Raw genomic sequence first — 16,648 nt, 5'->3', positions numbered from 1 at the left:
TTTGTTTAGATCGTCTAATCTAGATCTCGACGATCTAATCCTAGATATAAAAATATGGGTTCAACCCATAATCAAGAATTTCAGTTCATGCGACCAGTGATCAAACTGATTTATTTTTCAAAATTAAATTTCCATGATTAAAAATAAATTTATTCTTGCAGAGAAGAACTCAAGATTAAGAAAAAAATCTTGAATTTTTAGGAACCAACAAAAATCTCCCATTCCTTATCTTCCCTTCTTCCTACTTTCCTCCTGCCTCTCTTTGGTTCTTTGTTCTCTTCTCGCTGTAGCAGCAGAACACGGCAGCAACAGCAGCAGCAGAAACGGAAGCGGCAACACCGTCAACGGTGGCTAGGGTTTTTAGGGTGCCCATATGGCTTTCTTTTCTTTTTTTTATGTGTGTTTGTATTTAAAGTGGGAAGAAAGATAACAGAAACAAATTTAAAAACAAATTCAATGACCCCTATTGATAACTATGTTAGTTCGATCCGAATAACTATGTTGAATGAGAGGAGAATGGACTTAAACATATTTTCATCTACTTTATTGGTTTTATTGGTTTAGTTTGGTTCGGCTGTCTCGGCTTTTTCTTGTGCCGATTCTTCTTAAAAAACAACATTAGTGCCAACATATTAGGTGTTTTATGGCGCTCTATCTTACCCCTAAGAGGTAATAGCTTCTGTTCAATCCTGATCGTTGGTTATTATTTCTCCGATTAAAATATTTAGCATGGACCTTGCATTGACTTGCCGTGACCAAATAATTAGTAGACTATTAATGCACATATAATAGTCGTCCTTGCTTACTATTAACCAAATTCAAAATGTTCGGCTTTTCTCAACTAGAATATGTGAAATTTTCTAAATATACAATTAAAAATTATAAGCTGAAATTTAAAATATTTTATTTACTATCCTGCTATTATCGATCAATTATCGCTTCTAGTTTAAGTAGTTATCCTAAGGGGTACACAGTAGTCTTGCTATATATTATTTTGTTGGAATGATCATATAAAACAACATATATAGTTTCGGCTCACCTAAAAATTGTTTTATTAAACTCGGCGTTTAACCAACGACTATACGAATTATGACGAGAACATTTCCAACAGGATTTAAACCGGAAGCTTCTTGCACCACTAGCTAGAAAAGCAAAGCTAGGGGCATTTAAAAAAAGGCTGTTGGATGTTCTTTAATATGAAAAACAACATATTGATCTTTGCAGGAATGCTTATACCAGGGGAAATGGGTGTAGCCTGTGCGAAGACTTTGTCCAGGTCGTTGGATCTATCGCTTTCTCGTATATGTTAAAATTTTGTGCATGGCTATTGTCCAAGTAGGAACCACCAAGCCGATCCGCTCGTCTCTTCATATAATTCGAGCATTCGTCGAACGGAGGTACACATGGATGTACACGGTCAGCTCATGACATCCATGGCTTCCCATAGAGCGCTAGAAATCCTATGTCTCACCGTAGCGTTTGCTGCGGCGCTCCTTGCCGGCGGCACGAAGGGGCAATGCCCGAACAGCAAGTGCGGTGGCCTAGACATCCCTTACCCGTTCGGCATCCGTTCGGACAACTGCTCTCTTCCTGGCTTCGCGATCGACTGCAACAACAGCATACCGTTCCACGGAGATGTCGAGGTGCTCGGCATCTCCCTCCAGCCTGCGCAGATCCGGGTGATGAACGCCATATCCTCTTCCTGCTACAACACCACCTCCAAAGGAATGGACTCCACCAGATGGGAGCTGGACCTGACTAGCACGCCGTTCATGCTCTCCGACACCAACAAGTTCACGGTCATCGGCTGCCGGACACTAGCCTACATCGGCAACCGAGATGATGCGGACAACTACATGAGCGGCTGCGTCTCCTCCTGCATGCAAGGTGACCTGAGCAGCGCCACCAACGGCACCTGCTCTGGTATTGGTTGTTGCCAGACAACCATCCCAAATAGCCTGGAGTTCTACCAGGTATGGTTCGACGACACCATGAACGTCACGTCGAGGGTCTACAACCGGACACCTTGCAGCTACGCGGTGCTCATGGAATCGTCCAACTTCTCCTTCTCGACCACCTACCTGACTTCGCCATTGGAGTTTAACAACACCTATAACGGCCGCGCGCCTGTGGTGCTTGATTGGGCTATCTGGTCCGCCCCCAACTGCACAGAAGCGAAGAAGAATCTTACTTCGTATGCCTGCAAAAGCCAGGACAGTGTCTGCTTCTCATCCGTTCTACAAGCCTACACCTGCAACTGCTCCAAAGGATACCAAGGCAATCCTTATCTTAAAGGTCATGATGGTTGTCAAGGTAAATATCATTCAGAAATTTTACTTTTTTTAAAAAAAATAGGAGGTACAATAAATTTTTAAATTTTTAATGTAAAATTTAGTATCTCCGGTTATTTTGTATATTGTATATTGAGTTACCTAAATTTTAATAGTAAATTTTAGTACCTACGGATATTTTCTCAGTGATAATAAATTGCCCATATATATAATCCTATATCCTAGCTACAAGTTTTTAAACCCTTATTATTTCATATGCATATATTCTCGACAAACAGTATATAAAGTAGGTAGTGTTAGAATGTACTGTATTCTTTATTACGTATTACCTCCATCACTAAATATTTGACACCGTTAACTTTTTTATACGCGTTTGACTATTCGTCTTATTCAAAAAAATTGTCAAATATGTAAAGCTATATATATGCATAAAAACATATTTAACAATACACGAAATGATATAAAAATAATTAATAATTATGTAAATTTTTTTATAAGAGGAAAGATCAAACGTGTATAAAAAAAGTCAACAGCGTCAAACATTTAGGGCCCCTTTGAATCACAGGAATAAAAAACGGAAGAATAGAAAAAATATAGGATTCTGATTGGAATGTAGGTGTAAAACAGAGGATCGCAAAATATAGGAAAAACGTAGGATTCTGATAGGAATGTAGGTGTAAAACAGAGGATTGTAAAACATAGGAAAAACGTAGAAATTACCGTTTGATTGGACCATAGAAAAAATACAGAAATTTCAGTAGAGATATAGACTCAGGATTTTTTTCCATGACGTTCAACCTCTTATTAAATTTCCTCCAAAACTTGTATAGTAAGATGCATTCCATAGAAATTTCATAGGGTTCATTCCTTTGATTCAAAAGGCTTTGTAGGAAAAATTTCTATAGGAATAAAATTATCTAAAATTTCTATTAAATTCCTTTGAATCACGGGGGGCCTTAGGGATGAAGGAAGTAGAATATATATAAACTGGTTTCAGAATTCGACAATAAAATTTTAGACCCAAATTTTTGATAGCTTGTGAATTTTGAAAACATATATTCTAATTTCAAGTTTTCGTACCAAAATATTTCCTACGTTGACTATGACATTTCAGTTCTGTCGGTAGCCCAGGCACAGAAGTCCAAACAGATACATCCAACCATCATATAAGCAGGGTTTTTGTGGTTTTTTATTTATTCTACCTTTAAATAAGGATGCAACTAAGCAACTAATGCATCCGCTTCTCTATAATTTATATAAATATAGGCCTAAATAATTAACCGGCGATACCCTCTCTCAACTTACAAAAATACCCCTCGTGTGTGTTTCTCCCTTCTGAAAGTTGTTAGGATCCGTTGTTTCCATGTATAATTTTCCTATTGTGTATTCTCACTACTAGACCAGACTAAGGAGCAACCCGGAACCATATAAAAAATAACTGTTTTTTCCTTTCTAGCTTTGTGTATCTTATAGTTTTTCTATTTCAAAAAACTAATATATATAAATGTATAAATGTATATATATATATATATATATATATATATATATAATTGATTGTAGATATTGATGAATGTGAACATCCTGAGAACTACTCGTGCTTTGGAGAATGCCGCAATAATCCTGGAGGATTTGATTGTTTCTGTCCTCCGGGTACCCGAGGAAATTACTCTATTCCAGGAGGATGCCGAAAGAAGTTTTTTACGCCAAAGGTACAACTTTCAATTGGTACGTATACTTATCATTCCAACACTACGTTGCCTCATCTTTATGGTTTCCTTGATCTGTAACATCTGTTCCTAACTTCCTATATTGTGTTTCAAGTGCACCGATGCATGTCAAACACAGCTAGCTATAGATGGTACATTCATAAAACCTTTCAACTAATGCTTTGTCTCTCTCCCTCAAGGTGCTGCTGCCATCATACTATCTTGCCTCTTCGGTTTCCTTGGATGGGAAGTGATCCGGCACAAACGGAGCATAAAGAGACAAGCTCTACTAAGACAAAACGACGAATTTTTTCAACAGAATGGAGGCCAGCTTCTCCTGGAAATGATGAAAGCAGAGGGCAACGCTGGGTTCACCCTATACAGCAGACAAGAGATCGAGGCTGCCACAAATAACTTCAGCAAGGTGCACATCGTCGGGGAAGGAGGGCAGGGGACCGTCTACAGGGCGGTGCTAGACGGAGATGCCGCTGCAATCAAAAGGTGCAAGGAGATTGACGAGAGCAGGAAGATGGAATTCATGCAGGAACTGGTCATCCTTTGCCGCGTCGACCATCCCAACATCGTCAAGCTGCGCGGCTGCTGCCTCCAGTTCGAGGCGCCAATGCTTGTATACGAGTTCGTGCAGAACAAGACGCTGCAGGAGCTGCTAGACCTCCAGCGGAGTAGGAGGTACCATGTCACTCTCGGAACTCGCCTAAGAATCGCCGCGGAGTCCGCCGATGCGCTCGCGCATCTCCACTCCTTGCCGCACCCGGTACTCCACGGCGATGTCAAGCCAGCCAACATCCTTCTCGCCGAGGGACTGGTTGCGAAGGTGTCCGACTTTGGGTGTTCCACGATCGATGAGAAAACTCAAGCTATTGCCAAAGGCACACCAGGGTACATTGACCCGGACTACCTAGTGGAGTACCAGCTCACGGCCAAGAATGACGTGTACAGCTTCGGTGTCGTTCTTCTCGAGCTCCTAACTGGTAAGAGGCCACTGTCAAAAGAAAGGAAAAGCTTGACCTTGATGTTCCAGGAGGCCATGGCGGATGGCACACTCGTTGAACTCCTTGACAGCGAAATAGTCGATGAAGCTAGCATGAGGGTGATCAATCGGACAGCGGTGCTAGCAGCTCAATGCCTTGTTGTGCCAGGTGCAACAAGGCCGGCGATGACACTAGTGGCGGCGGAGCTCCGGCGGCTAGCAGCAGAAGATGAAGTGCAGCGATGCCCACAGCCGCCACTGGTTCTTGAGGACATAAGCTTTATGGAGATGGGGGCCACAACGTCCACGTGGTATGGTGACACTAAGACTAGCGGGGTTTATAGTCTCGAGAAGAAAGCTGTGTTGAGCATAGAATTCGCGAGATGATTGATACATAGTTTGTTATCTTGATGGATCGATCAGTCCCTCGTGTCGTTTGTAGGTGTGTGTTGGGTACAGTGTTATTCCCAAGTAGAGGTGAAAGAACTTGTCACTGTGTACTAGAGCTTGTAAAGCAGGATAGTACTGTAGCATTTAAGTGTGTCATAGAAGTAATGACTAGTAGAATTGTAATAAAATAGAAAATAGCTATACAAAGAGTGTTTTGCTAAAAACTTTCAAATATAGCTGTAGTGTAGTTGGAAGTAATTACGGATTACTTTTAGATTTAATGTATATATAACTAATTGATAAAGAACATGGCGCAGTTGGCTTGGGAAATTCACGCACGTGCATGACATTCTGAGCTCAAGACTGACTAATTAACTGTTTCCTCACCATCTCGCATGAATCTGGACATGATGGTAGCAAAGTTGGCATTGCCAGTTGGCTAGTATTGTCATCGTACGCACAGTTTACTTGAGTCCATCCAATTCTAAGTGATCGTAAAACCTAAGTCTCACATCGATATTTATGTATATCCGCTGGATGTATCATATCCTATTAAATAAATATGAACCTTAAAATGGTCCAACAATCCATAGATGGATAAGCAATTTTACCGTCTTTGAAAAGGTATTAGAATGTACCACTGTTTTCTATATAAAATTTGGTAGCTCTTGGTATCTTAGAAGATACCAAATTTACATAGAAAACAGTGGTATCTTATGATACCTACTCAAGGATGAAAAAAATGCTCTAAATGGATAGTTTTGAGGTCAAAATTCCGTCTTCCACTAGTTGGCAATTCCGATAAAATAATTAGCGGTGGTAGTTACTCCTTCGTTTCATAATATAAGATTTTCTAGCATTGGTTAGATTTATATAGATGGTAATAAATTTGGACATATATAAATTATATACGTTCATTAATTAATAAATTTAGACAAGGCTAAAAAGTCTTATAATGCTAAGCCCAAGGTACCAAGCTCTTGTTTATTGTGTTTGGCATCCTCGCCATCTATCTACCTATTCGTACAATAATCGCTTCTCTGATATTTTGAAAGCTGCAAAGCATTCTCAAGATTTGTCAGCACCCACCACCGTTGATCAGGGGTAAACAAGGGGACAGACGGACATTGATGATCGCTATGAGTAGTAGATCCAATAAATGATATTAGGGGATACGAATTGTTTCAACCTCTTTTTTTTTATTGAATTTTAGCATAAAATTTCAGAATGATTTAGGAACTGTTTGGATCTAAGGACTTTTTTGGTAGTCCCTTGAGGATGTTTAGACGTTAATTAGAAATATTAAATATAGACTGATAACAAAACTAATTGCATAAATAAAGAGTATTTCATTAAACAAATTTTTTAAGCTTAATTAAGTCTCGATTAGTAAATGTTTACTATAGCATCATATTCGCTAATCATGTACTAATTAGGCTCAATAGATTCATCTCGCGAAATAGTCGAGAGTATGAGATGAGTTTTATTAATAGTCTATATTTAATACTTCTGATTAGTGTCCAAACATTTAATGTGACATTGACTTAAACAAAAGTCCCGGTATCCAAACAGGTTCTTAATGGTTTCTAGTGATGGTTAGTCAGGGCTCGTTGTTTTCATGGTAGGTCCACCCTTGATCGTGGGGGTGTTTAGTTGGTGAAATAAAAATTTTTGCGTATCATATCAGACGTTTGACTGGATATCGGAAGGGGTTTTCGGACAAGAATGAAAAAACAAATTTTACGGCTGACATGGAAACTGCGAGACGAATCTTTTGAGCCTAAGTAATCTGTCATTAGCGCATGTGGGTTACTGTAGCACTTATGGCTAATTATGTACTAATTAGACTCAAAAGATTCATCTCACGATTTCTCACATAACTGTACAATTAGTTTTTCAATTTATTCATGTTTAATACTTTATTTAGATGTCCAAAAATTTAATGGGATGCTTTTGAGTGAAAATTTTTGGGAGCTAAACGAGACCTACGACATTATTCGTCCAAGACGAACTATAGTCGTGCGAGAACTATAGTCGTGCGAGGTGAATATTCGGAACTGTCTGGTCAGAGTTGATGTCGTAAGCGACCATGACATGTAAGTCACGTCACAATAGTAGAAAGGCATCTGTTCCATGTATTTTGGGTGACTTGTCTACACCAATCACATCGTTATGAACCATTCTTTCTCCAACCTAGTTAATCATCTCAAGAACAAGTCGCCTCTACCATGCCTTCATGAATGTAAATATTGATTGAGTCATATTGCCATTAATTTCTACTTCAATTATCAGTAAGCAATAGTCCTTGAACATATGCATTTATGAATTCTATTGACATTACAATCATTCGACAATTAATTGTAATCTGAATAACTCCCTTTCAAAACAACCAAATTATTTGATAATACAAAATTTAACATAAGTATCAAATCAAAATTGTGAACACTATGTAATGAAAAACCTTAATGGCTATAAGATTTTTAATTTTACCCCAATTTAGTCTAGTTTTGAATGATACATTTTTAATTAACTCAGGATTTAGCCCTTAACTGCTAGGAGAGTGATTGCTTTCAGCTCGTACTGTGGACAGCGGTGTAAAGGTTGGCTATCAGTATCAGTCACTCGATATCAATTCACGTGGTACTCTAATTTTGCAGGTTTAGTCGAAGCTATACTGTACAGACATGACTTTTGATAAAAAAGAAGAGTCACTGCACATTGAGAAAATGATGGAGCACAAGGGACGATTGTCATGGTACTTTGCTGCGAATAGCCATATCTTTTCATTTGTGTTTATACTTATAAACTAAAATTTAAATTTTAAATTTTAAATTTAGAGTTAATTTTAAGGTTTTACACATAAGTTTATTTTACCGTCTTGATTTTTAGATCTTTAAAAATACATAAATAATAGTTTAATACATAAATTATTTTTTATTTGCAACCATATCATTTGGTTTTTTTTCACGCCACACAGTCATCCCCTTGGATGTGCATCAATGGATTCCTGTGCGTGATGTTTAACGCTATTCGGACCAAGGTTAGATGCAACGACGACGACGACTGACTTCAAAGTCTTCAAATCATCGACGCGTCTGTTAAGTCTGCTCTACCATCTTTTCCGAAAGAATAATTTTACGGTACTTAAATAGGTAATAAATAGGTAATAGGTAATGTGAGAGATACCGTGAGATACCAAAATTTTAATGTAAAATTTGGTATCTATTAGTATCTAGGTATCAAGAGGTATCAAAATTTTACATTAAAATTTTGGTACCTCTTGGTACCTCCTCAAGAAATATAAAATTGCTTTTTTTGAAATGGTCCGTGTGGCAAACAACACATTAATCATATCACATCAGATTGTTTTTTTATCCACTATTTCTTTTACCAGGAATACGGTGTTTACTCTGAGTTTTCACTAGTGTATTAAAATTAGCCAAAGGGATTCCACTCATGTTCAGCCAAGGGAAAAAATCGGTCGAACATCTTTATTCTGGTTGCTACCTTAAAGTAGCAAAGACAAAAAAAAGTTTACAGCCTGCTAAAGACAAATACGTGTGATAGGTAGCTCGCTATGTTTCGGTGAGCTTGCCTCGGCTTGTTCAGGATTGCTAACAAGCTGGACTAGGCTGCTGAATTAATATATGGGTCTTAGTCCATACGAAGATTAAATCTTTAAAAAATCACGAAAATACAACTTATGGCATGTCATATGAGAAAGTTTAGTACCATATTGTTTATTCTGGGAGAGGGAGACCTCCTTACAAGGGGAGAGTACCCTAACCATTTGAGACATGTGTGGTGTAGAGAAGAGGTAGAACACGTGCTTACTTGTCTCGCCAGAAGTGTGTACATGACATGTGCGTGAGTGATCCATCAAAACTGGGTTCTCATCAACGCAACCATGTTTTAAGTGGTGTGGAGTTTGGATAACTTAAGCTTACGTGAAATAGAGATATCACGCGATCTGTTATCTTTATATATACCGAGTCATCATCTCATCGTTGTAACACCGCTAAAATTTTACTAAGTTTTAAAACCATTTTAATTTGTGGTAAAGTTTAAACATTCGTGTGTCAAGTTTTTCGTTTTGTTTGGTTTTTAAAAGTCGTTCGTTCTTTCCGTTCTTTTTCTTTCGTCGTTTTTATTTTTTCTCTTTCAAAAGTGCAAATCCCTTCCCAAAATTCTCCCATTTATGGATGAATCCGCTACGTCCCTTCCTAAAATTCTCCCATTTTTTCTTTTTCGATCCGTTACCAACCCGTTTTTCTTTAATTTTCTCTTTTGGCCCAAACCAGACAAAGATCGAGTCGGCCCGAGCCAGCCCATCTCTCCACCATCCCCAGTTCCCTTCTGCAGATCTTTCCGTCGGTCGGTCGTCATCCCTTCACTGCCACCGCCCACGCACCACCTTCTCCCACCCTAGCATCGTACATCCATTCACTATCATTAACCCAGTCAATTTCCAAGCAAAACCTGATTTTTACCTCCCACTGCTCAAGCTTCTGAGTTAGAGCTCAAGCTTACCGCCGCCATCCATCCATCCATCCATCTCCCTGCTCCATCCGTTTGTCCGTCTCACCATCTCCCCCACTCCCCTGAATCCACTCTGCCTACGGCCAGAACCACCGCCGCCTCACTGGACGGGGTTGATCGGGCCCCTAGGTCACAGATCCGGTGCCCCATGGCCAGAACCGGTCCCTCCCGCTGCCGGCGCCTCCTCCCCTGCCGGCTGCCTTCTCTGTGAATGACAGAGAAAGAAAGAGAGAAAGAAGAAGAAAGAGAAATAAAGAGAAGAACACAAATTCCTATTTAAAAATAATTCCAAAGATAGCCTTTTCACCCCAAATCAATTTATCCCATCATTTGATCTCCAATTTCAATTCTGAAACTTTCTCTAGACTCCTTTTAACTCCTAGGGTTTGTGACCGATAAAATCCCAAAAATCCAAAAAATCATTCTAGCATTTTTTTCACCTTTTTTCTGCACTTTCTATGTTTCGGTATTTTATTTGGAGTTAATTATTTTATTTTATTTTATTTATGTATCGATAGACTATGTCATCACATATCCAGAAGGAGCCGGATCGGAGTTCGCTGCCAACGCTTACAACGTTGGAGTGATAGGGCCGAAGCCTCGGACGACTATGCCAGCCCCAAAGTCAACCTAAGCATTCTTTTGATCATATTTGAACCTAATTTGGAGCTAGGTCATATTTTGGATACTCGTACTTACCTTGAAGTACATATTTAGCTTGCATCTGTTAATTAATTAAATTATCATCTGAAATTACCCATTTACTCTATTGTTTACATATTGCCATATATACCTTGATATTGTGCATGTTAAGCGTTCATAATCCTAGTTCAAACCAGATGATTATTGTTAAAGCAAAATATATACATGGTTATCGTTATTTTATGTGAAAGCATGGATGTTATATGGCTTATTTAAAAAGCTGCAAGGCCTTAATAACCTTATGCCAGTATAAGTAACTTAATTTACTCCCATCCACATGATCAAAATATTCGGCCATATATAGCATATGCTGCTCTAGTGAGTTGATGATATGCAACCTTTGAGTGTATATGGCAATATATCGGTATTAGGTGTGTACTGGTCAATGAGTGTTGTGAGAATTGTATGAGTGAGGGTGCTGCATGTGCCCAGGGCACTACGTGAACCTAGTGTGGTCTAGAGGAGCTGATGTGCCTCCAAGATGGCACAATAGTGGGTGAAAGTTATGACCAGTTAGAACACAGCCCCTCTACATTCGAGATGGGGTCAACAGCCACAAAATCCTTTACCCTGCTAGGAAGATCTTTGATAAGCGTGGGACAATATTGTGTTATGTTATCCACAACTTGGCTAGCTGTAGGTATCGTGTGGGTAAAGCTGGGTAGATGCTGCAGAGTCGTTTGGTATTCAAATATGTCGTGCTTCCGATTAATTGATATATGTCTATGCGTGAATATAGAGTGGTGGCAAAAGATAGAGTTGGAATGATGTTTAAGATGACTAGTGAATGACATAAAATGATGGTTATATTTTGATTATAATTACGGGTTATTGATTGGGTTTATTTGTAAACAACTAGTAAGGTTAAAGAGTTGAAGTAGTTTCCTCCTTTGATAAATATGCATTACTTTTTATTTTTTTTGCCCTGCTTGGCTGGTAGAGTACTTGAGTACTCAATTTCGCATACTTTTAGCTCCAGTTGATCAAGAAAAAGTTACAGATGAAGCCGAAGTGTTTGAGAAACCTTAGGAGTTGGGCGAAGACAAAGACTTTGACTTTTAGGTCAACTCTATGCTTAGGCTGTTCTTGTGGTGTAGAGTTGCGTCTTTTGTTTGTAAAGTGGAACGTTGTAGACCCATTGCGTGTGTTTTAGCCTAGTCTGGAGTTGTATGAAAAACTATTTGATTTGTATAATTAATCGAAGTTCTGTTTCTGTATCATTTTGCGCGTAACTGAACTTTCTCGGCAGTTATGTGATTCGAGGGACGCTTGGATTCGGTTTAGGATCGGTCCCACATAGTCGCATAACACGAAAAAACAATCAAGGTTTTTGCCTCCTCCTCTGTACTACTCCGTCGCTCGTAGTCTACTCCATCCCACTCGTTAGCATGCACCGATGATCGGGAGAGCAGGTCTTAGGAACCTTTGCCTTTAACGTCCTGCACCTGGAGAAAGCGGCAATAAGGTTTTTGGGCAGCGCCTTACGTGATAGCTCACTAGTCTTCCATGAAGGTTCATCTACCTCTACACTCGAGGGTTGCGCGTCGTCGACAACATCCAACACCACCCGTCATTCCTCTAGTTTGTGCGGTTTCTCTTCAACACGATCAACAACAATATCAGAACACTCGGTACGTGTTTGCCATGCCTTTTGTATACGGACTGTTTATATTTTACTGTCTAGTTTACATGTGTAGATCGTATGATCTGAGTATCATAATTTATAATTTATATGGTTAATATCATGATTTATTTCTAGAATAAATTAAATCGTTATGTGCTTATATATTCAACATAGACTGTAAGGGGTACAACTCGTTAGACATAATGAGCTAGCTTGCAAGCCAAACCAGCTATGGGAAAACCACCTGTCCAGAAATAGAAATATCTTTATTCATATGCTTTCTATTAAAAATTTGGAAAACTATATTTGTTTCACAAATTTACACTTTATACCTCTAATGCTGTGCTAGTGTGTTATTTTAAGAAAATGTTCACTAGCTGGGTCAAGAATTCACATTATACTAGAATATTTTATATTGTGAAACAGGGTTAGTACATTTTAGCATGGAGGTGTTAACATTTTAAAATTTTGAAAATAACATGAAGAGACAAATTATACCAAGGGTTTTGTCGTAGATATGAAATCTTCTATCTTTTAAACGGTATTACACCTGTTGTCCGATAGATTGAACCAGTGAAATATAACCTGAGGTCATTGTCGGTTTACGTAAAATTTGATGCCTCCAGTTACTATGTAACTTGAGATAAATTTTGGTATTTAGAAGTATTTTTTAAGGACGTTAAAATTGTCGGAAAAAATATTTTGCTCTCCTTTAATGGTTTAGTTTGGTTCTGCTTCCTCAGTTTCTTCTTGTGCCTATTCATCTTAAAAACCAACGCTGGTGTAGGGAACATTAATGCTGGGTTTTTATTAAGAACAATATTACTTGTACGTCAGTGCAGCTTTTTTCATGAATCGACAGTAATATAGTCTCAGGCTCTCAGCAGCTAGTGCTGATGTTGATCTGTTCGAGCGGCATGCATGCGGGTTGAGGTGTGGGATACTTTTTTTTCTCTCTCTTTTGTCTGATCGACACTAGCAGCATGTGCAGCACCTCATTTAAATTTGATCTTCTATATTTCTAGTTGAATAACGGTCTAAAAAAATTCTTATTCATATTTGGTTGTATTCCAGTAGATTTTTTATATTACATTATTCACATCACACATAACTGTATTTTGTTAATATGCATCAACTACCAATTTTCTTGAGCATATACTACTCATAAATAATGTTGCATCACATTTGGTATTTGGAGTAAAGAGAGATAAACTTTAAATTTACAGTTTTTCTCTCCACATATGGAGCTAAAAATACAGGATGTATTGGAGTAAGTGCTATACCATATTCTTTTACCCTTTAACATTTATATTTATTTTTAAGATAGAGTATGAGATGGATAAGTTACCAGGCATTCTCTCACAGGGTATAGGAATTAAGGCGTTTTGTGGCAGTAACGACCCCTCAGAAAATAAAAAATTTTGGCCCACAAGTAAACTTTTCGATAAATTTTTCATGCACTCATGCGTGTTAAATATATCACTTTTACTATTGATTAAACGTTTGATTTTTTGTTTTTCTGTCAAATACACGTGCAATGCATGCGGTGGTTGAGGGAAGGGCGTGTTTAAGATTTTGGACTTGTATGCATGCCTTCAAATTATCATTCAATAGAAATGACCGGATTTGATTGATAAAATTAAAATTTTTAAACATTTGATCAATAGGTGGACCCCTAAATATATAGCTCCATTAGTGCAGCACTCTAGTAAGTTGCTTGCTCTAGTAGTTACTTTGCATAGTTCCTCTCGCTCAAGTAAATACCAAGGCAGAAACAACTAGAGAACATGAAAGATAATCTATGTATCTTCTTTTGAAGCAAAGCCAGTATTTCCATTAACTAGAGAATATGGCAGTTCGATCTGACTAGCACGCCGTCTATGCTCTCCGACTCCAACAAGTTCACGGTCATGGGCTGCCGGACACTGCTCTACCTCGGCAACCAATTAAATGATGCGTGTGAACAACAACATGAGCAGCTGCGTTTCCTCCTGCCTGCAAGGTGACCTGACCAGCGCCATCCATGTACGGTTCAACCAGGTATGGTTCGACGACACCATGAACAGTCAAGGATCTGCAACGCGACACCCTGCAGCTACGTGGTTCTCATGGAACCGTCCAACTTCTCCTTCTCGACTACCTACCTGACTTCACCAATGGAGTTTTAAAACACCTATGGTGGCCAAGCGCCTATGGTGCTTGATTAGGCTATCTGGTCCGCCCCCCAACTGCACGGAAGCGAAGAAGAATCTTACTTCGTATGTCTACAAAAGCCATAATAGTGTCTGCTTCAACTCCTCTGTTCTACCAGCCTACCGGTCTATATTTGGCTATCCATCTCACGAGCCGATGGCTTAGAGCACACAGTAACATGACAATTTATCAGCTAAAACTCTGATGAAACAGTGAGTAAGATAAAGTAGTCTGATAAATATTGTTTGATCAACCTAACCGAAACAGTATAAGATTAAGAATAACAAACAATAATTATCAAACTAAATTAAAATACTAAAAATGATTGATCAGTACAATTCAAGAGACAACTACAACTTAGATCATACTAGACAAATTGGTGTGTACAAACATATTTTTTGATCAAACTATTGGATTGAACTAAGAAAATCTTAATCTAATCTATAAGATTGCACGCCAATTAACCAAAGAGATCAAAGATATAAGAATTATTCGAATTGAGAATGAGATGATAACCAGAAGTTGTACAAGATCTATCAAAATATTGGACTGAACCACGAAAGTCTTTATCTCACCAACACAACTACCATTTGTCAACAACTTACTCACGCACTCAAGGTGAACTTAACCAATGTAGCCTAGCGGAGAGCTTGCTTCAACGAAAGTTAGAACCTTGGATAGTGATACGCCGAAATTATATTGATATTGATTTTTCCTTTGCAAAACTTAGGGTAGAAATTTTTGTACCCTTGGGGAAAATGAGTCCAATTCCAGTTATAGGCAACAAGTCAGAAATCTACATTAATAAAGAAAAAGAATTAACAAACCTAAGGAAGTTGTACAAGAGTCTGATTTGGAAACCATCAAACTTCTATATCAATACCTTCCCGCATATATATATCAGCTTCCAAACCTATACATTAGCAGTTAGGAAATTGTAAGTGCCATTTATGGAAACCTTCCTAATCGCATCGAATTTCGATTGTACCACAACCAATCCATGGTCAAAATACTAACGCCTATCAAAATTTCACAGTTAACACCTACAAATATAGTCTTTTCAGGTGGCGAGAGAGCTACACCGTCTGTCAAGATGTGTCTTCACATGTGGCAACCCACCCGCCTATGAAAATATGTTTTAACTGGTCGTAGAAAACCCTTTTTGGAGTATTGGGAATAGGGGTGTCTAGTCTCTCTTCTCTTTCGCCCAACTCACATTTATAGTGGGCACAAGTAAGAATCACTAAAAGCTTCGGTATTTTCTACCGGTAATTGAAACTATGAATGAATTTCAACAAATATAATATGGTTAAATTTTATATGATTGTTTAAATTTTGGTTCAAAAGTGTTAACCAGAATTTTGAAATAGTCGTTGGAGGGAAAATCAGGAACAATAACAGAACGGATAAGAAGCAATTGGAAAGCAACTCAGATAGAGTCGATAAGAATTGGCTCGGATTAGGAGAAGAGTCCGATTGGGCCTGGAAACATGCAAATAGATTCGGGAAATGGATAGAGTTCGTGTGTAATAAGTTAGATAATAGATACGATTCCGTATCCAATTTTAGTTAGTTTTAGGGGTATAAATACAACACCTTACGGTTTTGTAAATAATCAATAATCATACGATAAATACATCTTTCGGCACATTGCCAAACTTTTGACAGGAGCGAGCTCTCGGCGTGAGGTTTCTGAGCTTCGCAATGTAGTTCGTGATTGTCAACTCGTCGCATCGGCTAAATAGAACTGCCTTTATTTAGTTCGACCCTCTATCTAGTCTGTTCGACGGTTCACCTGAGGCTTGTTGTTGTTTTGATCTATTTATTGGTTTAAAGTACAATAGGTTCTCGACAAGATTGTATGAGCGCTTTATTGAATATGTCAATATGAGTTTTGCTTGGTTGATTCTGGCTCAGTTTAGTCCGATCAATCTGGTTAGTCAGATTCATGTTTATATATTAGATTGAGTATTCACATGATCTTATCGCTGAAGTTGTAGCCCACATTATCTTAGGTAGTCTATTGGCTTGCTTACTAAGCTTATAGGTTTAATGTGAGCATACATGTAGTTATTTACTATTGTCTTATGCTGACGATTAGTCTAGTAATCTAGTTTTACCATGTTTAATTCACGTCGCGCCCTATCAGCTGCTAACTGCATGTGAAATAAATACTAAATCAGTCCGATAGGCTGATTATTAATCTTGAAAC

The 16,648-nt window shown here is 38.4% G+C and overlaps 1 protein-coding gene across 1 annotated transcript; it reads left to right on the top strand.

Moving 5' to 3' along the window:
• The first annotated feature begins 1,433 nt into the window (after positions 1 to 1,433).
• LOC102708614 (wall-associated receptor kinase 2-like) lies at positions 1,434 to 5,571 on the top strand. Its single transcript, XM_006653245.2, has 3 exons — positions 1,434 to 2,313; positions 3,852 to 4,016; positions 4,198 to 5,571. The coding sequence occupies exons 1-3, from the start codon at positions 1,434 to 1,436 to the stop codon at positions 5,373 to 5,375; spliced, it is 2,223 nt and encodes a 740-aa protein (XP_006653308.2). The 3' UTR covers positions 5,376 to 5,571.
• Positions 5,572 to 16,648: the final 11,077 nt, after the last annotated feature.

This window comes from Oryza brachyantha, chromosome 4 (genome assembly GCF_000231095.2).
Source record: "Oryza brachyantha chromosome 4, ObraRS2, whole genome shotgun sequence".
In the NCBI taxonomy this organism is placed as follows: domain Eukaryota; kingdom Viridiplantae; phylum Streptophyta; class Magnoliopsida; order Poales; family Poaceae; genus Oryza; species Oryza brachyantha.
Note: the sequence above shows the minus strand (reverse complement) of the source record. Positions and strands in the feature narration are given on the sequence as shown.